Source organism: Neovison vison, chromosome 7, assembly GCF_020171115.1.
Source record: "Neovison vison isolate M4711 chromosome 7, ASM_NN_V1, whole genome shotgun sequence".
NCBI classification, from domain to species: domain Eukaryota; kingdom Metazoa; phylum Chordata; class Mammalia; order Carnivora; family Mustelidae; genus Neogale; species Neogale vison.
In genome coordinates, this window is record NC_058097.1 from 7,211,866 (window position 1) to 7,233,265 (window position 21,400).

The 21,400-nt window shown below is 50.5% G+C and overlaps 1 protein-coding gene across 1 annotated transcript in view; it reads left to right on the forward strand.

The window, feature by feature from the left end:
* The window catches only part of CDYL2 (chromodomain Y like 2), a 162,810-nt gene extending 149,247 nt beyond the window's left edge, over positions 1-13,563 (forward strand). The window contains exons 5-7 of the mRNA XM_044255678.1: positions 5,288-5,498; positions 10,007-10,150; positions 12,774-13,563. Of these exons, the coding sequence (XP_044111613.1) occupies positions 5,288-5,498; positions 10,007-10,150; positions 12,774-12,932 (514 nt within the window). The 3' untranslated portion in view covers positions 12,933-13,563. The remainder of the gene's footprint in view (positions 1-5,287; positions 5,499-10,006; positions 10,151-12,773) is intronic.
* Positions 13,564-21,400: the final 7,837 nt, after the last annotated feature.

Genomic DNA, 21,400 nt, shown 5'->3' on the forward strand with positions numbered 1-21,400 from the left:
GCCTCCCGTCTCACTGTGCCTGGCAGTGTCACGTGGGTGCTGATTGTCATGTGGCCGTGGGAGCCTCCCACGGGGTGCAGTCTCCAAGAGATGACGTGAGGTTGCTCTAACAGGTGGAGTTCCAAGTCCCCTCTTCAAGGTGAAGCATCCAGGGAAGTGGGCTCCAAAACACGGGTGTGCTTCCCAGTGCAGAATTCTTGCCCTGCAGAGACACAAAAAGGCTGAGCACTGTTGCTAGAAAAGGCCTCGTGGCTGTGTGCTGCTCTCAAGCTTCCTGGCCACAGACAGCCCTGGCCACGTCCACAGCGGTTTATCCTCTGTTTGGACTCAGCTGTGCTTTTTAACAGCTGCCTCATCACAGGGTTGGTGGGGGGGAGCAACAGGGTCCCCAGTAAGCTTCCTTCATTTGGAGGACCATCAGGGATGGGGCGCCCATCTCTGTGGCCTAAGAAAAGCCTTGGCTGTAGCCGTCATGTGGTTAACGGGTTTCAGCGGAGGCATTAGCTGGATTTCCAGAAGCCCCAGATTTGAGGAGATGCTGAATGCATTAGCTAACGTCTTGAGAAACACAGCCAGTGGGATTTGAGACATTTGCTATCTCATAGGAAGGTGAGTTTCTCTTAGGCAGAATAGAGGGGGTGGCAGCAGAGGGAATTCTTTCCAGTGTTCAAAAGGAGTGGAAGTTTCTAATTCATGAGCCTGCAACAACATCGGGGGAGAGACGGGGGGTGCCCCCTAGACCAGCGGTTCACAGCCCCAACAGCACAGAGAATCCACAGGTCACTTTTCTAAAACCCAGCTGCTTGACAGCCCTGGAAATCTCTGAATCAGGAAGTGTGGGGGTGCTGCCAGCTTGTCTTTGCTCTTGAAGTTCCCTCAGTAGTTCTCCCATGCTAGAAGGAACAAAGATGGATGAGCAGATTCACGGGCCAGATGGGGGCGCATACAGCACGCCCCTCTAGCGAAGAGTGCCCACGGGGTCAGAAAATGCACCGTGCCCATCATCACCAAGTCCTAGGGGAGGCTCCAACTTCACCAGATTCGGAGTGCTTCCCCCGGCGGCCACACTCCAGAGTTTGGGACACAAGGTGGCAGAGAAGCATTTTCCAGAGAGTGTTGTGCAGATTTCCAGAGAAGCATCCTGAGTGAAGGGCGCTGTCCCTAAATTACTCTGGGCCACGCTGCAAGTTCCGTCCCTGCTTCTGCAGATTTTCCAGGCATAGGAACCTATTTGCAGCCTGAGAAGTGTCTTGTGAAAGAACTTTGTTCAAAGTCTAGCGTGGCTGAAACATACTTTGGCCCAGAACCTTGTAACCCACAGACAGCCCTTGCGGTTCCCTGGGGACATGCGTGCTCTCATCTGGGCTGACCTCCAGGCTCAGGGCACGCTGCAGGGCCTGCCGCAGCGCCCCCAGCCCCGCTCCCTCCCCATCTGCATCGTTTCCTCGAGAAAACATGCACACACATGACCCAGTACACCGTGTTCGCTCTGCAGATGTTTGTTGAATGAACTAGCAGATGTGAGAAGAGCTCAGATGATTCACTCAGCACAGGCTTCTGTCCAGGACCCAAACAAAGCTGTCAGCCCCATCCTGCAAGAGAGGCTGCCCTCCCCTGAACTCACAGGGGATGGGATGGTCTGGTGAGGAAGATGAATCAGCTAACCCGTACGAAAAACTTGGCCATACCCAGCACACAGTCAGCACCTGGGACCGGTGTAAGGAATTATTTTCATTGCCAGTTCTCTTACGTCCAGCCACAGGTTCTAGCTAAGCCTGCTCTGACTGTGGAGTGGGCTTCAGGAGCACCCCTCTGATGGCCCCAAGATGACCACCAGCGTGTGTATCTGGAGCTCAGAGGTCTCGTACTGGCTGACTCGGCTGTGGACTTCGGCGGTGGGAGAGCTGTACCCTGGTGCTCTGGGTAGAGGAAATAGGTAGCCTGTGGCTCCAGGTGGAATCCAGACATCCCCGTATGCAGATTATTGCTTCATAATGCCCCTCTGGGCCTGGAGGGTGGATCACCAACCACTGAGAATGGACTGAGAGCAGCATTTGCCCTCCCCAGCAGGTGCACTGACTATAATAATACAAGCAATCATGACTGAGGGCTCCTGCATGCCAAGCACTGTCTCCTTGAATTCCCATATGGCCCCATGAGGACAAATCATTGGCTTTCCCATTTGATAGGGAGGAAAATGGGATTCCAGAGAGTGAGTAACTTGTCCAAGGTCTCACTACTAGTTAGGGCAGAGTGGAGCCTTGACTCCAGAGTTCTTGCTCCTTCTGCCGCATCGGAGCTGCCCAACACTCAGGCAGGCAGAGAGCACAGGGCTCGGGCTATGTAGAGGAAGCTGCAGGGACCAGAGTCAGCATGATGGACTTTGATGCTAAAGAAGATGACAAGCCGTCTGCCCCCCGCCCCCCACTGTCCCACCACCCCAGTCAGGATCAGATATCTGAGCGGCAGTGTCTGTAATGCAATATCCTGTTTGCTTCTGTGTCCACTGGGCTCTTGTGATAGAGATCTTCTGCTTGAGTGAGAGGAGAGGATGGGGAGAGTGGTCTGTGCATTGCATTTTCATATCCAGGACATGAGCCCACAAGGCAGCTTGGACCAAAACACGATGGTGTTGGGGTGCAGGGGTGGAGCTGGACACACTTGGTCTCCTTAGCCCTCCTCGGGATGTGTGATTGCTCTGCACAGCGCTCAGGTTGGAGACCACAGAGGGAAGGTTCTGGGCTCTGGAACTGTCTGCTCCCATAACACTGTATGGGCAGAGGTGAATTCCTAGAGGCCTGCTCTGTGGAGATTGGCACAGAGTGGGAGTCAGAGAGGTCCTCATGCGGTCCACAGCAGGGAGGCGTCCTGACAGGAAGGACTGTCTTTACTGGAAGTATTCCTCAATGGCTGGAGGATGGCGTGGCCTCAAATGCTGGGAGTCCTGCACTGAGTGGAAGATTTGGCTTGACCACCCCTGAAGTCCTTTCCAGCTCAGAGATGCAACATCCCGGAACTGTATGAAGGGTTTAGAGGTGGAGTGTTGGCCCCAAGTCACTCAGACCATGTGGTTCCAAGGACCCTGCCAAGAAGCACGATGTGTGGTACGGGCTCCAAATTGCATTTGGTGGTAAAAAGTACATGATAAGGCCCGTGACTGAGGCCATGAAGTTAGAAAGTCAGGCCAGGAAATGGGCCCCTGGAAAACTGGGAATCAAAGGGTCATGGTGCCAGAGTCCAGCATTGTCCTTTTGTGGGTCAGCTGTGACGGGGCCGGCAGTGCTGAGAGAGCTCTGCCTTTTGCTCACAAACCGCCCCATAGGAGTCAGGAGACAGGCTGCCTCACGCCTGGGGAAGGGTGCATACTTGCATGACAATGCGCAGGTCGTGAAACACCCCCCACCCCAGGCTTCTCCCAGGGGAATCTGACCCCAGTGTATCACCGTGATGCCCACATGTTTGCGTAAGGCTTGCAAGGGAATGGCAACAGCTGAGAAGGGATAAATCAGTGGGACATTTGTATGAGTGAAGTACCAGCTGCTGTAACAAATGACCCCTGAGTACACGTAATGGCTCAGTTGTGATAGAAATTTATTTCTTACGTTTGGGAACCTAAAATGGATACCACTGATTAGCCCATGGCTGTCCTCCAAGTGTGACTCAAGAACCCAGACTCCCTCCGTCTTGTGGCTCAGCACAGGCCCTCCGAGATGGCCAGGCCCATCAAGGTGAAAGCGTTTGCAGGCTGCACGGTGGGAGGTTTCCTGCTCAGGCGTAGAAGTGAGCACAGGTTTCACTCACATTCCATCGGTCAGTGCTCAGTTCCTTGGCCAACAGCCAACTGTGAGGGAGGTGGGAAACTGTGCTCCAGCAGTAGATTCAGGAAGAGGAGGGAAAGGAAAGTGGCAAGTGGCAAGTGAATCTGCGTTATACGTCTGCAGTCTTCACTCTCATTCTGGAAGACTCCTTTAACCAGCACTTACTTACTGAGGGTGAGCTCCAGTAGGCATGGACACCAAGCCACACACAAGGCAGACCTGAGTGTTTCCGCAAGGAGCTGAAGAGGGAGGAAAATCCAAAAAAAAAGTAAGCAAGCAAATAATTAGGATAATTGCTAATTGTAATAGTGGTGTTTTCTAAGAACTCTCAGAAGGCCTGTGCAGCTCATGCATTGTGAGCAGGCTTAAGGGAGTCAAGAGATGAGCTTGGGGATGTAAGAAGCAACAGACCAAGGTCACAGCTGGGAGTATGGATTTTATTCTTGTGAGTTCTTGGTAGTTTCCAATCTTCCACCCGAGAATAATGAAGAATGTGGGCTTTACTAGACATCTTGGATCTTTTCTCCATGTCCAGATGAGTATTAACATTTTATGAATCTTAGATAGCAGCTATGGGAGAAGTGAAAAGCATTCCAGGGCAAAGAAAGTAGAGTTGGCCCTGGTTAATGCGTACAGATGCACACTGGAATTTTGTTCGATGAGGAAGGGAAGGGGGATAAAATGTCTCCTAATCCCAGAGCCATGATCCCAGATGCCTCACACCTCCAAGGGAGGTCTGTGTCCTTCCCCAGTTTTGGTCGAAGCCACCACAACTGATGGATCCCTGACAGTGTTCTAGAACCACCTTTGATAAGTCTGGCGACCCTTTGGGAGATTCAGCATCAAAGAATCCTAGGATTAAAAGAAAGGTTAAATATCACCTGTGCCCATCACCTGAATCTTGAATTCTCTCTACAACATCACCCAAAGTGGTCATCCAGCCGAAATTAAAATACCTCCCACAATGAGGCCTTCACACCTCCCAACGTCAGCCATTCCACCTTCAGCCAGTGCTGTTAGAACATTCTTTCTCTCCTTGTGTCCAAATATGCCTCCTTATAACGCCTTCCTTTTTGGTTCTCCTTCTGGCTCTGAACCTTGATGTTCAGGTTGCCGTCCTTAGGATATTTACAACTTGTTGGTATCCAGAGAGTGGTAACTGGGTGGAGTAGTGGGGAATGGGCATGACCTGGGCCCATCTGGACAAAGTGGGACATGACGTGGTCACCCCACAGATCTGTTTCAGAAAACGTGCCGCTGACTACCGGCTGTGCCATGCCTGCGGCTGCGGCTCATTGGCTCGGTGTTCAGGAGAAGGAGGCGCTTGCCTGGTACGCACTGACCTTCAATGACCTGAGGGTGCTCCAAAACCCCGGGGAAACTTATGTCAGCCTCGGCAGATTAAAGCATGTCAAATAGGTCTCAGCAGGCCTGCCCACCTGTTAAAGAGGTCTTCTCTTTTCTCCCAGGGACTTTGTGAAGGCCTTTATCCAGTTTAAGAAGCCTATCGTTGTTGCGATCAATGGGCCTGCGCTGGGCCTGGGTGCCTCCATCTTGCCCCTCTGCGACATCGTGTGGGCCAGTGAGAAGGCCTGGTTTCAGACCCCCTATGCCACCATCCGCCTCACGCCTGCTGGCTGCTCCTCATACACCTTCCCCCAGATCCTGGGCGTCGCACTGGTAAGCCCCTTCGTTCCTCAGGCAAGATCCCTCTCTGGGAGAAGTGGCTTTGGGTCCCAACATGACCCCTTCTCTGTCCTGGATTTGGGATATGGCTCTTCATATGAATAGGGAGCCCTGGGGTGCACCCGCCCTGTGGAAGGAAGCTGCTGAGTGTCTCTACTTCCTCTGCCCTTCCCAGGGGACCTGGGATGAGGTCAGGCTAATCTTAGAGCCTTCAACCATGGGTACCAGATGCCCGTGGCAGGTGTGGCCAAGGGTCGAGAGCATGATGGGATGTTCACTATCAAACGTGTACTTTGTTCCCCTAAGTTAACATAATTCAGTTAGTTTACTTAATTAAGCACTGAACTAGTTAAAGCACATAATAGTTTAAGCTAACTAAACTAAGTTCGGTTCGTTTACTTAAGCAAACTTTGCCTTCGTTATCTCATTTATTCTTCACAACAACCTGATACTAAGAGGACCCGTCTGCTATAGCAAACAATCCTGCAATCCTAGGGTCCAAACAGCAAAAATTTCTTTCTCATTCTGCTGCAGTACAGTGTAGATGTAGTAGCTGTCCACACTGCCTGGGGTCAGGGGCGGGTGGCCCAGGCATCTTCCATCTGGTAGACCTGCCTTTGCTTCCAGCGAGTGGACACGAAGAGAGAGCCTGGAGGTTTTCCTGGGCCAGGCCTGCGAGGGGCATCTTCACCCCCGCTCCCATTTCACTGGCCAAGATTCAGTGGTGTAGCCACACCCACCTGCAAGGGAGGCTGGGAAGTGTAGTCTTGCTGAGTGTCCCAGAAGCAGGAAGGGCTTTGGTAATCACAGGCAGTCCCACCTAGAGAACCTATGTTATGGTCTCCATGACACAGATGGCAAGCTGAACTGGAGAAGTTAAGGAACTTGCTGTGTCATGTGTCAGTGAGCCGTCAGAGTGGTATTTGAGCAAATGGTAGAGTCCACTGTAGGCTGCAGTCAGATTCTGGACCAGCAGCCAGGGGCGAGTGGTCAGGGGCCACTTGTAAAGCACACATCATGGCCAGTGCCTGAGAGCCGTTAACTCAGGGCGTCCTCCTACAACCCAGGAAGGTAGGATAGTTGTTATCCCCACTTGACAGATTGGAGACTGAGGCTCAGAGGGGGTGAGTTGTCCAGGGTCACACAGTGGGAAGGCAGTCATGGGATCAGAACACCGATTATCTAGTTTTGGAGTCTGTGCTCTTAACCAGTAGGTTGTAAAGTAGGACCTACATCCGAGGAGTGAGTCTGAAATTGGGGGTCTCTGAAAGACAGTATTGTCTGAAATCAATTTGCATTTTATTGTAACAGCCTGTCCCTCTAAGGGTGCCTCCTGCAGACCAGTTCTAGAGAGTTCCAGCACCCACGTGTAGGTGTTGCTGCTATAGTATTGAAGAAGAAACCTGTCACCTTCCGTTGCGAGGGACAGCTGTGACCTCCTGTTTGCTGAACCTGGTGGGCCCGTGCTTAGCTCTCACACTGTTTGCTTGCTCCGCTGTGACAGATGCTCCTGGAAACTCTTTCCTCCATCCTTACCATTCCTTACTTCTCCTTGGCCCTCCAGTAATTTATGTTTGTTTCTTGCAAAGCCTTAGATGGGTCTTGTGGTTTGAATTTGGGCTCTTTGGAACAACTCGAGTGTGTTTTAATGACCCAGCCCTTCTTGTTCCGTTTCCTCTTTGGTCTCTGGCCTTGACATTCACAACCCCCAACTCCAAAAGGTAACTCCCAGGGGATCCTGAAGGCCCGTGGGGTCAGCACAGTCGCCACCTGCTCTCCTGACACAGCAGACTGAGTTCAGTGCCTCTTCTGCCCTTAAGATTCCCAAGATTCTCCCTCTCTGCACCCCAGGCTGAGGTCAGTGAGTGAAACCCTCAGGTGCCAGGTGCACCGGGACTTAGGGAGTCCTCACTAAAGTGTGGCTGGTTCTGAGAGTCTGCACAGGGATGCCCAATCATTTTGATGCTCCCTGATGTCTCTTTGAGATACCCGTTCTGAAAAATGTGTCCCCTGTGTTGCATTACGCACTAAAGCCGCATGGGCACTCTGATGACCAAGGATTGAGCGGGATATCCCAGCAAGCTTCTCTAAGCTTGTACTGATCACCTCCTACCGGCTGGCCATTTTACTGGGCACTTTCCACAGGATGGTCTCATCACTCTTCTGAGCATCTGCAAGGGTAGGTCCTCTTGCTCTCCATTTTACAGATAAACTGAGGCATGGAGAATTGAGATGAAATTCTGGAAGATGTCACTCCTTCTTTGAGCCCACAGACCTAAGTGAGATTCCAGTAGGCAACAGGCATTACCTTACCTGCTTGGAAGTAACAGGGAAGATGAGTAACAGGGAAGCTCCATCCTTCACAGTCCCGCGCCCGTGGGCACTGATGCGTGGCTGGTGTCGTGTTTCCCTGCTCTTTTGTTATCTCATTGGATCCTCCCAGGTGGTAACTTGTGCCCACTTTAGAGATGAATAAACAGACTCAGAGAGGCAAGAGATTTGCATAGGGTCTCAGGCCAAAGCAGAAGGCAGAGCAAGGGTGTCTGATCTGTGCTTTTCTCTACCCTCATCCTGTAAACCTTGGCCTTCCCCCCAGGGGAGGGGGGTTCCTCTGCCAGCAGCCCTACCGATGGACTGGGATAAGATTCAGGGGTGGTTAGAGAAGGCTCCCAGCAGGGGTGCCTCCTGAGTGAGTCTGGAAGAATGGGAATCCCCATTCCACCCCTTCCGTGTGGGCTTTGTCACTCTGAGGGTAGCATGAAACAGGAAGAGAAACCATGTGATCTGTGGAGGCCCCCGGCAGCCTCACACCCACCAGCACCACCTCGTCTCTGCAGCACAGCCCGCAGCCAGGATTGGGGGGGGGCCATTCGGATTCCGGGACTTGGGGTTGGGGCTGCTCGAGGCTGCTCACAGTCTCACCAATGGCAGAACAATGAGGCAGGCAGGGAGCCCAGGAAGCAAACACTTTCCCTTTTGATCTCGGCCACCGTGCTCTGCCCAAAGTCAGTGCCACTCCCGTTCCTCCCTGTCCTTTGTGGTGGCAAAAATGTGTCTAGTGTCCAGTCTTATCTTTTTCTGTCTCTCTATTATTTCAGTCATTTCTGAAACTCCAAGAATGTTGCTGACGGAGACATGTTCTTGCCAAGTGTGTCCTGTTCGGCTCCTTGTGTTGTGCTCCTTCCTTTCGTTTCTCCTTCCCGAGACAGAGGTGTTTCTAAATAAGTATAATGACAGAGATTTGTCTTCAAACCTCCAACCAAATGCATGCTGTAGGCTCATTACCAGCCTGATAAATTTCTCTGCTCTGGCATGAAGGATTGTCCTTTGGGTCATCATGACCCATCAGTGACAGTGAGAACAAAGGGGAAAACAGACACAGAGATCCAGCAGCCGAGAGAGCCTGGCGTGTCCACATTGATCCAGGAGTGGCCCAGCACATAGGGGCAGGCAGATGGATGACAGGTCGGGGAAGGGATTGGCTGCTGTGTGAAGGAGGTAGGGATTTATCCTGAAGGAGATAGGGACTCCATCCCACGGTGGTGACCATTATACCCTAATTATCAGCAGGAGAGTCACTTGGCAAGTTTTAGTGGTGACTGCACTGGTCTGTCTTTGCCTCGGACCTTATCCGTCAGGCTCACCCCAGGGTACGCATGACAACTGTGAAGTACAAAGCAAACGGAAATTCTCTGGGGAGTGGGGTGTGGAGGAAACCGCAGAAGTTGGGGCGGGAGGTGGTCCGGTGGGGGGGATGTTTTCACCCTTCACACCTAGGCAGAGATGTGCGCAGCCCTGGGCCACCAGCAGAGATACGGCTCTCTGCATTGGTGTGTGGTAGTCGTGAGGACCTTTCTGGCTTCCAGGGATGGAGACACTTTTAACAGGCTTCATGTGGGAAGAAAGGAATTCAGTGGTTGCCATAACTTGCCCTTGCAGAAGTGGAACCTTCTTTGGGGATGCTGGGGTCCCACATCCCAGCTCAGTCGGGAAACCTGTTCTCCATCCCTCCTCTCTTTACGGACCCCCCTCTCCAAAGAGTGGGGACACAGCCGTGGGGGAGCACGGACTCCCTGACTTCCGCATGCAGCCAGCCAGAGAGTGCGTCTTGGCCATCGCCTCTAGCTGGGAAGCCTCGCGGAGAGCTTTATCACCCAGGGCACATATTTGTTCCTCTGTGCACCCGTTGTCATGGCTGGGGTATCAGCACAGAAGTGTACGTCTTGTGGGTCTGCTGCCAGACGTGGGGAGGGTTGTTGGGCAGACGAACCCAGTCAATATGCGGCTTCCTTTGGGAATTTGAGGACAGCTGTGGGCCCTCTGCTCAGGAAGACGCACCTGGACACAGATGTTTGTAGGTAGTTCCCAAAGCTTACCTGACCCCCCAGTTGAGAGCTGAAATTAGGGGAGCAGGACAGTGACCCACGGCGAGCCCAGGCCTTGCTACCAGACTTGTGAGGCACTCTGGGCGCTCAGCCTTCCCCTGCCTTTGCTTTTTTCAGGCCAACGAGATGCTGTTCTGTGGGCGGAAGCTCACCGCCCAGGAGGCGTGCAGCCGGGGGCTTGTGTCCCAGGTCTTCTGGCCAACCACGTTCAGCCAGGAGGTCATGCTGCGGGTCAAGGAGATGGCCTCCTGCAGCGCGGTGGTGAGTTCCTGTGTCTTTGTGTGCTTGTCCCTGCAACAGACCCATTTTACAGATGAGGGTAATGAGGCTGAGAGGGACCGACTGACTTGCCAAAGGTCATGCAGGGTGTGTGTGTAAGACCGTAAATGCCTCCTCTCAGGGTGGAGAGCTTACATCCAGGGACGAACAGTCGGCATTCATAGAGATCCCCCCGACATGGCCAGCCTGAAAACCTCACAGAAGAGATTTATACCCTGGGGTAGAGCGCGTCGCCTTAAAAGCAAGTCCCAGACAGACACACACAGAAGCACAAAACATCTGTAGTTTTCAAAGAATATGAGAAACAAAGGCACATGAGGACAGAGGGTGTTAAGCCATCCTGCAGATGAGAGAAACCAGGGCACGCCGACCTCACATTTCCTTTCTACCCACTGAGTGTGCAGCCCATGTGAGCATCGCCGTTTGACTCCGAAGACACATCGGAACATGGATAAATACAAACGCCGCTGCCGAGGGGCCAGATTTTAATCAAGGGTCGATTTTATCTCAGAAAGTCACTCTGGGCGCGGTGTGGGAAATCCTGTCGGAAGGTGGAGCAAAGGCCGCTCCTGGAGCCGCAGGGCTGGTCTAGGAAATGAGAAAGGTGACTTGGGAGAATAGTGTTGGGGTGTTGGGGGCGTGTCTCTGTCTGTGCTTTGAAGTCAGGGACGTGCTGGGCTGGATTTATGGGGTCTGACCCGTGAGTGTCCCTTCTCTCCGTCTGCGCTAAACCCCCACCCGCGATGTCCCAGCTTCCGTGTCTCTGCCCCTCCCCGCCACCTCCACCTGCCATGCCTCTCCCAGTCTGCCTCATCAGCCTGGACTGGGCATCTACTGTGTGGAAGCTCCACCCCCAGGAAACCTGACCGTGCCAGTGATGGTGATGGTGACGGAGAGGTGACGGGCCTGTCGTCGGTGATCACGTATTATGAGCCACGAGCTCTGCCGATCTCTGTACGAGGACTGTCTTTTCATCTTCCTGCTAACTGCCGTGACCCACTCGTCCCACTTTGCTTGGGACTCTCCTGCTTTTAGCACTGGGAATCCCGTGTCTGGGACTCCCCCTGGCCCTGGGCAAACAGGGACGGTTGGTGAGCCTAGGATCAGCCGCACAGAGAAGCCCGCAGACGTGCTAAGCTGAGGGCACGTGAGCGCGAAAACTCTGGGGAGTTCCGGCCGCGGCCCGTGGTGGTGGGAGGGACGTTTACGTTGAAAAGGAAGGCAGGAGAAAGGCCTCAAAGCTCCACCGAGGAGTCCGGTGTTTGGGCATTGCGGGTGCTCAGGCGAGCCAGCTGTAGAGGAAGCACTGCAAGGCGGTCTCTGCTGTCCACAGTGGTGACTTCAGGAGCTTTGGGGTGAGTCGCTCGGGAAAGGACTCTGCCACCTGGGAGCCGGTGTTCTTCGGGGCACCTCTTGTGAGGCGGGAGGTGGCGTTGGTCTGCCGGCCCATTCTCACTCCCCTTGGCTGCCAGCCCAGGCCGAGGAGGAAGAGCCCAGCTTCGTTCTGGCGTGCGGGAGCCAGGGGGCCCTTGTCCTGCGTTTTCCGCTTGAGAGCACCTTGGGAGAGCGTGAAGCGAAGCCTTGACGTCGGCAGAGGGGCTGGAGGCCAGTGGGAGGATGGAGGGTGCTCGGGTGCCTCAGTGCCCCCCACCCAGCATCCGGGGCAGAGCAGGGCAGCGCCCCCCTCCCCAGCCAGGTCAGCCACACGTGCCGAGCAGCACGGACGCCTTTCTCCTCGGAGCTCAGGCCCTTGGCCGTAGCATGCGGATAAAAACACCGCCTCCGTGTGGGGCTCCCGTGAGGACGGAAGGAAAGAGCGCAGGGAAAGCGCTTCTCATTCCTGCTTCTGCAGCTTTGCTGCCGCCGAGGCGATCAGTACCTTGCTGTTACTCGTGCGTGGGATGATTTTTACTGTGGCTACGTTATTACTGCCGTGCCCCTAATATCACTGCTCTTGTTGCTACCGTAATACTCTAGTATCATCCCCACCACGTTACTGACATTCCCAGCGTTACTGCTGCTGTGATGCCGCAGCATTATTACTGCTGTCGCCGCCGCAATTACTGTAATTTTTCATCTTCCCGACTGCAGTGATGGGCAGCGTTCTTGCTGCTGCTCTTACTGCCAAAGCCCAAGCAAGAGGCACTCTTGGTGGGGTAAGTCCTCTGGCTACTCTGACAGCCATCACTCCGTTATCTTCCTCTGTGATGCCACCCATCCTAAGTCAGGCCTCATTGTCACCGTGGCGCAGGTCATCAGAGTGAAGCGTGGGAGGTGAAAGCGTTGTTTCCCAAACTTTTGCATGACGCCCATAGAAAATGATTCTGAGTTTATGTCACCCTTCAGTCCAGGACAAAACTCTTGTGGTCAGGGGTAACACGGGCCCCACTCCGCCATGCCGGGGACCGAGGCCTCAACCCCTTGGCATGCCTGGAGCCCATTCCTGGCATTGCTGGGGACACGGGCCTGGCAAGTTCTAGAAGACGCAGGCAGTCTCCTGTGGCTTTGGACGTTGGAAGGTGAGCTGGTGCCTCCTAGGCCAAGTCCGTTCTTCTGGAGCAGAGCTCCTAGGGCCGGCTAACAAGGCTTATGCGTTTCCCTTCAGGTGTTGGAAGAGTCGAAATGTCTTGTTCGGAGCTTCCTGAAGTCTGTGCTGGAAGGTGTGAACGAGAAAGAATGCCTCATGCTCAAGCAGCTATGGAGCTCTTCCAAGGGCCTGGACTCCCTGTTCAGCTACCTGCAGGACAAGATCTACGAAGTCTGAAGAGCCCCACCCACCCACCCCAGCGCTCGGGGGCACCGGACTTCCAGCCTGGCACTGTGCTTCCGAAATCCCAGCGCGGTGTGCGCCGGCTAGGAAGTTCGTCAAGGTGTCTCTCTTGTGTCCATTTCCTCCTGTCCTTTGGTTGCTCCGCATTGGTTTGATTTTGTATAACAGATGGGAAACGCAGCATACTCGGCCTCCCCCATGTCCCCCCACCCCACCCCCGTTCCTGCACTGGCCAGAGAGCTATCGAGGGCTATATCTTCCCAGGCCTCTGCCAGACGCTGTTGTCCTCGCCCCACTCGCTGAAATGCACCATCCCAGTCCAGGAAGGGGAAGGTCAGTTTTCCCCATCCTTCTGACTCAGGCTGTGTCTACACAGTGCCTCTGCTTTGGAGACTTGGCTATAAGGCTCTCTCTGGTTAAGTGCAGATCTGGTGATAGGGGACGATCACCTTAGGGAATTTCCAGACCGCTGAGCAAAACGGTTGTATAGAGCGAGCCTCAGTCTTCTCTCTGATGCAAATCTGTGTGACTTTTAGGGCTTGGTCTTAAAACCCAATTGAGTGATTTGCAAACCCAGATATTGTACGTTTAGGAATGTTTTGTTAAATATATATTTTTAAAACAATGTAAGTGGAAATTCTGATAATTTATGTGTATTATATGTAAAGCTAGTTTTACAAAAATATGAAATACTAGGAAATTTTTTTCTTTAATCAAACTTATTTAATTTATTTATTTTTGTTTATATATTATGATATCTGTCATTGGCACAGATATTATTTTCATACTGCCCTGGACCAAATCCCATATAAGGTTCATGCTGTTTGGTGCATTCTAGCAATGAACCATGCAGAAATAAAATCCAGAGAGATGTAAATGAAAGGATCCCTGTGGATAAAAGGAATAACTCTGCACCAGATCCTCCTCAAGTAAAAGGGTTCTCAGACATTTTATTATTCAATAATAATTGAATACCCATTCTTAGGAGAAATTATGGGAGAGTTTTCCCTTCACCTCTGCCTCCTTGAAGGAAATAAAGGGGCCTCCAACCTGAATGGTACTGAGATATACCCAGTCCCAAATTCATGACGTCAGGAAGAGCTAACAGGTCCTGCCTAGGGATTGCATATTGTCTAGAGTGAGCCTTTTGTCTTTGGGGCAAATGTCTGAACTTGGATTTCAGGATCCATTTCTTCCATGTGGACCACTTTGTCTGGTTTTGGCCTCCCATGTGAGGTCAAGGAAGAGCTCCCACTCTGCTGAGCCGTCAGTAGGTCTCAATCATTACGTGTCTAGAGGCACAGACGATCTTTTTTCTAGTCATTTACTTACATCAGGGAGAAATAACCAGGGATGAGGTCTCCTGTCCCAGGGCCCCTGGGCTGCATGGGGGACCCCAGTATCTGAATTTAGACCATCATCCCAAAGTCCATGAATCAGCTGCAGAGAAGGGGTGGGGGTTGGTTTGATGGTTTGAGTTGATGAAGAGAGAGGTAGACCTCAGGTTTGGAGCAGAGGAATGACAGGAGCGTGTTCTGCATGAGGCTCGACCCTCCTGGGGGTCAGCAGATCCTAAGAGTGGTGGGATCATTCCATGTCCATCGCAGCCCCTGAGTATTCTCAGAGGCCTCTTTGCCTCCCTCTTCTCCTTCCCTGTGTGGTCGCCAGCCTGTCTTGGCCCTTGTTGGAGACAGTGAGTGGAGCATTCCCTGTTTGGCATGGCTGGGGGGAGGCTGTTGCCATAGTTTTCCATCTGCCCTGTGTTAGAAGAGCAGGTTGAGTGTCTACAGTAAGGCTGGACACATGGTCCTGTAGACAGTGAAATGTGACATTCATCTGGGTACGATCCCTAAGACGGCCTTGGCTCTCTCTCTAGAAAGCCCCTCTCCTTATGATCCTTCCCCATTGGAAGGATCTCCAACGATAGGGTAAGAATGTGAAACCGTTACTACGGTAGAATTCCTGCTGTTAATTTGTAGGTTCTGGTTATAACAGGAGGTGTTTTGAAAGACGGTCTATGTTTTGGTTGTTTCTACACAGTCAGTTCAAGGAGGATGTTCCACAAATTGGACAAAAGTAGGTTAAATCTGCTTGCTGCCGGATAGATTGCATCACTGAATTCTCTACTTTCTGGATAGTTGCTTGATAGTTTGGTGATGAAATCCAGGTAACTTTTAGCAAACCAACCCGGGATGGAAAATGCCAGACCTGTGGATGTGTCTGGTTTTACCCTAAGAGCTTTCTCAAAACAGGGGGCTCAGGCTTTCACTTTTTGTCTTTGGTCACAGCGCCTTCTCTCTACCCATAGGATCCCTTCTCCCTTCTCTTCACTCTGCCTTGTCTCCAGCCCACCCTATGTCTGTCCCTTCGCAGAGCCCGGGCAGGGCTTTGAGGAACTGCCTGGTCTTGACAGCCCAAGCCCAGAATTCACCTTGGGGTTGGAAGAACTTCTGTGGATGGGAATGAGGGTACTTCCTCAGTGGAGGAACCTTGTAGGTAACCCGCTCTTTGCTGTCCTGCATACCCCGCATTAGACTCCCCACCACCACCCCGCTCTAGCCCTGGGTGATTAGCACCCAGCGTCCTGTAATGGGGCCAGTGGAGTTAGCAGCCCCGTTCCAAGAGGACCCTGCAAACTTTGCCAAGGTGGTCAGAGCTGCCCCCCATTCGGAAACCACACACACAAACGATGATGTACCCACATGTTCCTTCCTGCTTTTAAATAATGTCTGTGGGCAAAGACCATCAAGAATTACTCTCTGAGAATGAAATCGGACAGCTCTGAGAAGGTGGTAGAGAACTGATTTAAAATGTTCTACTTGTTCATTATAGGTTAAACTAGGAAATGTTCTCTCTGAAGCATGATGTTTCTTCCATATGAAGTTTAGTATCAGGATGGAAAAATAATGATCAAAATGGACTCTGATCAATGTAACTGCAGCTCTGAATACCCACATTGAAAAAAGCCTTGACTGAATGCTGAATTGCATTTCCCATTAACTGTTGGTTCAAAAGATTTTGTAAACTTTTTTTAATTTGAAATTGAGTCCCTTTCATGCAATTTTCCAATCTAGTTTCTGTGGAAATTTTTTTAAGAGAAACAAATAGAAACATCTTCAAATCTTCCTAAGTGAATATTTAAAATGCAGAATTGCTTCTCTTCTGTGTTTCTGTATTCAGACACTTAGATCTGTTGTACATATTAGTTTAGATGCTCCTACTAATACACACAGTATTTAAGACTCTAAATGAGATTTCTTAAGTATTTTATTTTATTCTCTGTAAATGGTTTTGTATAATCTTTAAAAATCTACACTTTGCCTTTGTAGATATTTAAGGGAAACCATTTGGGGGTTGTCTTGCATGTATATTTTTGTTGTAGACAAGTGTTGCTCAGTTATTTCTGCAAATTTTGGTTGAAATGCTTACAGACTTTAATACAGTATATATTTTCAGAATATAAACTTTTATATTTCTGTGGTAAGTTAGGATATGCGTTTTGGGCAATCTTTTCCATTAACATCACTTGTTCTTTCAAAAAATAGCATACTGGTTTGGTGCCAATGGGATTTATTTTATTTTTTCATTAGAATCTACTGATCTTACGTGGTTGGAGAACAGGTTAATTTTCTTTTTGTCAGAGTAATTGAGTTTGAAGTATAATTTGAAAATGTATTGAATTTGTGGATAAGCCTTACCATTAGGATCAGTAAAATTTCCAACCTTTGCAACTACGTATGTAGTTGAGGACCTCCCCCATGAAGTCTCACTGTGTGGCAGTTGATAGAGTCTGTGAACAGAGCCTTAAGCTTGTTGCAAAAAAAAAAAAAAGAAAAAAAAGAAAAAAAAAGGGTAATACGGGTTGTTGTTTCTTCCAAGCAACATAAGCCATGTTGACGGACTCAACGCAGTCTGTGAGTCATGGCTGATGGGAAGAGTTTGGTTGAGCTGATGGCAGCAGGAGCCAGGTAGGCAGCTTGGTGATTGTCTTTGGCCATATGAATGGACCAAGGGCAGGTTTTCTGGAGCCCTCTTTGTACTATTCGCATGGTTTAGACATGGTCACAGGGAGGGCTGCTGGTCCGCCATTTGTTCTGAACAAATGGCATTTCCTGCTCCTGACCTTGGCGGTTGACCCCGGGTCCCTCGTGGATGACCTGGAACCAGCCCGCCTGGCTGAGGTCAGCACTCCTTGAGAGGTGTTAACAAAGTTTACGTGTGAGTCTTGCTGTGTAGACAATCTGAAGTCAATTTCAGTTACGTAATCAGCATTCCCATGTGTCCTGAGTGTCTTATCAATGAGCTATGTGTGTGAAGCCATACTTAAACCTGAGTTTAGCAGGGCAAAGGCAGACTAGATGAAGAACATCACGTCAGCTGAGACCGTTCACCCGGGGCTGTTGTAGTGAGTCTAAGTCATGGGGCTTGTTGGTGGTGCATCCGCTGTGTCTGGAATCTAATAAAACCAGCTAGGGTTTGGACTTAGATTTAAAAAAAAAAAATTATGATTCCTTTCAGTTGGCCACACTTCCCTAGCTACCAGCTGATTCTCCTTCCTATTGCTTTCAAGATGACTGGAGACCAGGGCTGTCGTGTGGCTAATGTCAAGTTATCTGAGTGCATCTCTAGTAAGTAAAGTCTACTGCCAGGGTGGAGATTGGCTTCCCAGGTCTACAGTGTGTGCGCAGCCCAAAGAACTGAGGTCTGGTCTGAAGCCTCAGCTACTGTCTGTCCGGCCCAGCACCTGAACTGATGCTGGCGCTCGCTCTTTCAGGGGACCCCGGGAAGTTGGGAGGGTACAGAGTGTTCCATCTGGTATTAAGTTTGTCCCTGTGCCATTAGTCCCAGCTGGAAGTCATTCGCTGATGTCCACGTTGACAGGATTGTGAAAATATTGCCTTTCATAAAACCAAGGACCAAAGAATTCCATTAATCCAACAAAGTGCATGTTTCATAGACGGTGGGCTCATCCAGCCCGAGGTGTGCATTGCTTTAAGGCCCACAGAAGCTGCTCACTTCCACCAGCCTGGCTGGCCACGCAGACAGATTTGTTACCACCTTGAGAAGGCTCTGAAAGATGAGTTTCTCCCACTGAAAGTTGCTCTGTCAGGTGGGGCTTTCTGCTGTGCACTCCCAGCCTTTAACCATATCAGAAAAGGTGGAGGTCTGGCCACCTTCCAGATGATCTGGGGTCTGGCCACCTTCCAGATGATCTGACCCGTGTAGATTGTTCCATCTGAGTAGGACCTGTGTGAGTTTTTAATGTGTCTACACGGAGCAGCACCCCCCAGTTGCTAAATTCCCACCTCCTTTTGTTCTTCATGGACCCATTCCAATTCCTGTTTGGCATGAGAAGAATTTCCCTCAGTTCTCACACCAAGGGATGCTCTATTTTTCATTCATGATGAAACCACCCATCTGTTAACTGGTTGAGAAATGATTGATGCTGAAGCAGTGGTGTTCTAGTGGTAAGGCTTATTACCAAACTTCTGATAATGAAGCAGGCTACCAAAAACTTACCCAGCCCACCCTGGGAGTGTGTGGATTTGATCGTGGGTGTTGCACACACACCAAAATCCAAGGAGACCTTTGCAAATTAGGCTACTTTTTCTTTTGCCAGGTTATCATGGGAGAGTCTTTAACTAGTTCTGAATATTTGTAAGTATGAATACTTCATAGAATCATAAAAGCAGGTACAGCTGACCCTTTCTCACCACGTTGTAAATATTTCCCGAGACTGGGTGCAGTACTGAGGGATAATAATCTTCTGACTTATCAAATGCTGACTGTCTAGAGCAAATCGTACACTCTCTTTGTGAATGGTCCTGTAACGTGTATGAACACATTCTGGGTGCCTTAGAAGTTGTATTTTTCATGTGTGCTAATATGCAGTATTTATACATTGTGAGAAGCTGCTTTGAATAAAAAGGTTGAAACTTCATCTGCATTTGCTTGTGTCCATAAAAGTCACAAACCTGTGGTTTCTGAACAGAGAAGCTTCTGGGCCCCCAGGGGGTTGAAGCGTCTAGGTGGTGTCTGCGTTCGTGACTTGAGGCTTCAGGGATTTGGGCTGGTCGCCACTGTGCGACAAGAGCCTGACCCCAGAGGACTGTAGAATGGGGGCACCCAGGGAATTCTTTTTCAGGGGGGTTGGTATAAGCATTCATCCCTTCCCTGGTACAGGTGGAAGGTTACTTGCACAGGGCTGCCTTCTCACCAAAGATAACCCCCCGTAGAGCTTGACCTTGCACGACCCTGGCTGCCATACTTGGCTAGCCACAATATTTGTCACTGTGGAATTGTGTAAAAGCCTTTCACACACAGGATCTTGTTGCTTCGATCATCACAACATGGCTCTTAGGAGAGACACACGGAGGGGGTGCCTCTGGCTTCCAAGGCCTGGCTCCAGCGACATTGGAAGGAAGAAGTTTTTTGTGAGTTCATGGCAACAGGATTCTGGGAAAGGGATTTGCACAAGGTCAACATCTGTCTGTCTATCCAGCAGCAGTATTGAGCCTCCTGTTCTGTCTCAGAGCCTGCTCAGGTGCTAACAGGCAGAGGTTACTCAGATAGTCCCTCTCTCAAAGGGGCTCTGGGTCTAGGAATGTGGGAAAGGCGGGTAATTCTGCAGTGATTCTCAGATCGTCCCCAGTGCAGTACCAGAGGGAACACCTTCCTACCCGACTGTGAACGCCTCAGAGTGGAGAAGGGGGTGCACTAGGAATCACTCATTTTCCCTTGGGTCACCTTTCGGTCCCTGTGGGCCAGCCAGCCTCGGCTGGAGACCAGGATCTTCCCTCTGCCGGCCTTCCCGCCCTTTCTCTTTCTGTTTCTGGTGTCATCATTGTCCCCATTGTTGCTATGTGCACCTCTTTGCCCTTTCTGAAAGGTCCTGACTCCCTCCTAAGTGGTCAAGGTCACACCTGGAGAGTCCTTTACTTCTAACTGCCTCTAGTCCTTCCAGCAGCCCGATCGAGGCCTTTCGGATGTTCCTAGTTTGACACGTTAAAGACAAACCTTGTTCCTTGGACCGCCCTTCACGGGCAGACTTTGAGGGGACATTCTGCTCAAGAGCCCCTTCACAACAGTGAGAGGAAGTAAAGAACAGAGATGGGGCTGGGACTCACATCTGGTCTGACATCAATAGCAACCATTAAATGATTCACCAGGGTAGTGAGTAAGCAGGAACAGAGTGTAATCCCAAAAGGAACTTTATTTTTTTTCTTACTGTCCCCTAAGTCTGGTTAATGGGCTAGTCCTAATCCGAGATGAAAATACAAGTAGGAACTTTCTGGTAAATAATTGTTCCTGAAAGTCACACACACAGTTTCAACTCAGTAATTACGGGGGTGGGGGGATGGGTAAAAATAGGGGAAGGAGATTAAGAGGTAAAAACTTATAATTATAAAATAAATAAATCGGGGCACCTGAGTGGCTCTGTTGGTGAAGCATTTGACTCTGGATTTGGGCTCAATTCATGATCTCAGGGTCATGAGTTCGAGCCCCACATCAGGCTCTGTGTCGGGTGTGGAGCCTGCTTGGGATTTTCTATCTCCCTCTCCCTCTGCCTGCCTCCCATGCTCATGCGCATTCTCTGTCTAAAAAAACTAAAAAAAAAAAAAAAATCACAGGGAGGAACGTTCTAGCACAGGGTGTGTCATCCACGGTATTGTAATGACTTGTGGTGGCAGATGGTAACTGGTCTTGTCATGGTGAGCATTGTGTAAGGAACGTAACTATGGAATCATTATGTTTCACACCCGAAACAAATACAGTATTCTATGTCAACCATACTTGAATGTAAAAAAGATAATTTAAAAAATGGCCATATCCCAGCTGGCCAATGTTTTTTACTTCATTCAAGGTTAAGGTTCCCCTTATTCTTGGTGAGCCTCACTGTCTCTTCTGGCTGTATTGGTGGGGAGCAGGAAAGGTTGTACGAGGACCAAGTGGTGCCAGTCCACTGCGTCCCCTAAGCTTTAGGAGTTCATATAAACCTCCCACTGATGCCCCATTTCATTTCATATGAAAGGGGAGCCCTCTTCATTTATTTTCCTGGTGTGTGTGTGTGTGTGTCTGTGCGTATCATGGTGGGTAGAATTCCTTACAAACCCTTCTTGATAGATGTTAGATGTATCACACCTAGAAACTATTCAGGGTCTTGTAAGCGATTTCAACATGTTGGGGGAGTCTTTGTGTGGGAAGCACATACCATAGGGCCTTATGAGTTGTGATAAGGCCCAAGCTTTCCCTGTAAGTGAGGTGGGAGCCCCAGGAGGATCTGGAAAGGTGTGACCTGGACTGACTTGTGTGTTAACAGATTTGTTCTAGGACAGTAGGCAAAAGTGGGCTGAGGACAAGGAGGCCAGTAGGAGACTTGCAATTGTCCAGCTTCTTTCAATGAAGGCTTGCACTGGTTGGGGCAGTGGAGGTAGTGAAGGTGTCCTGAGCTGCTTTCAAAG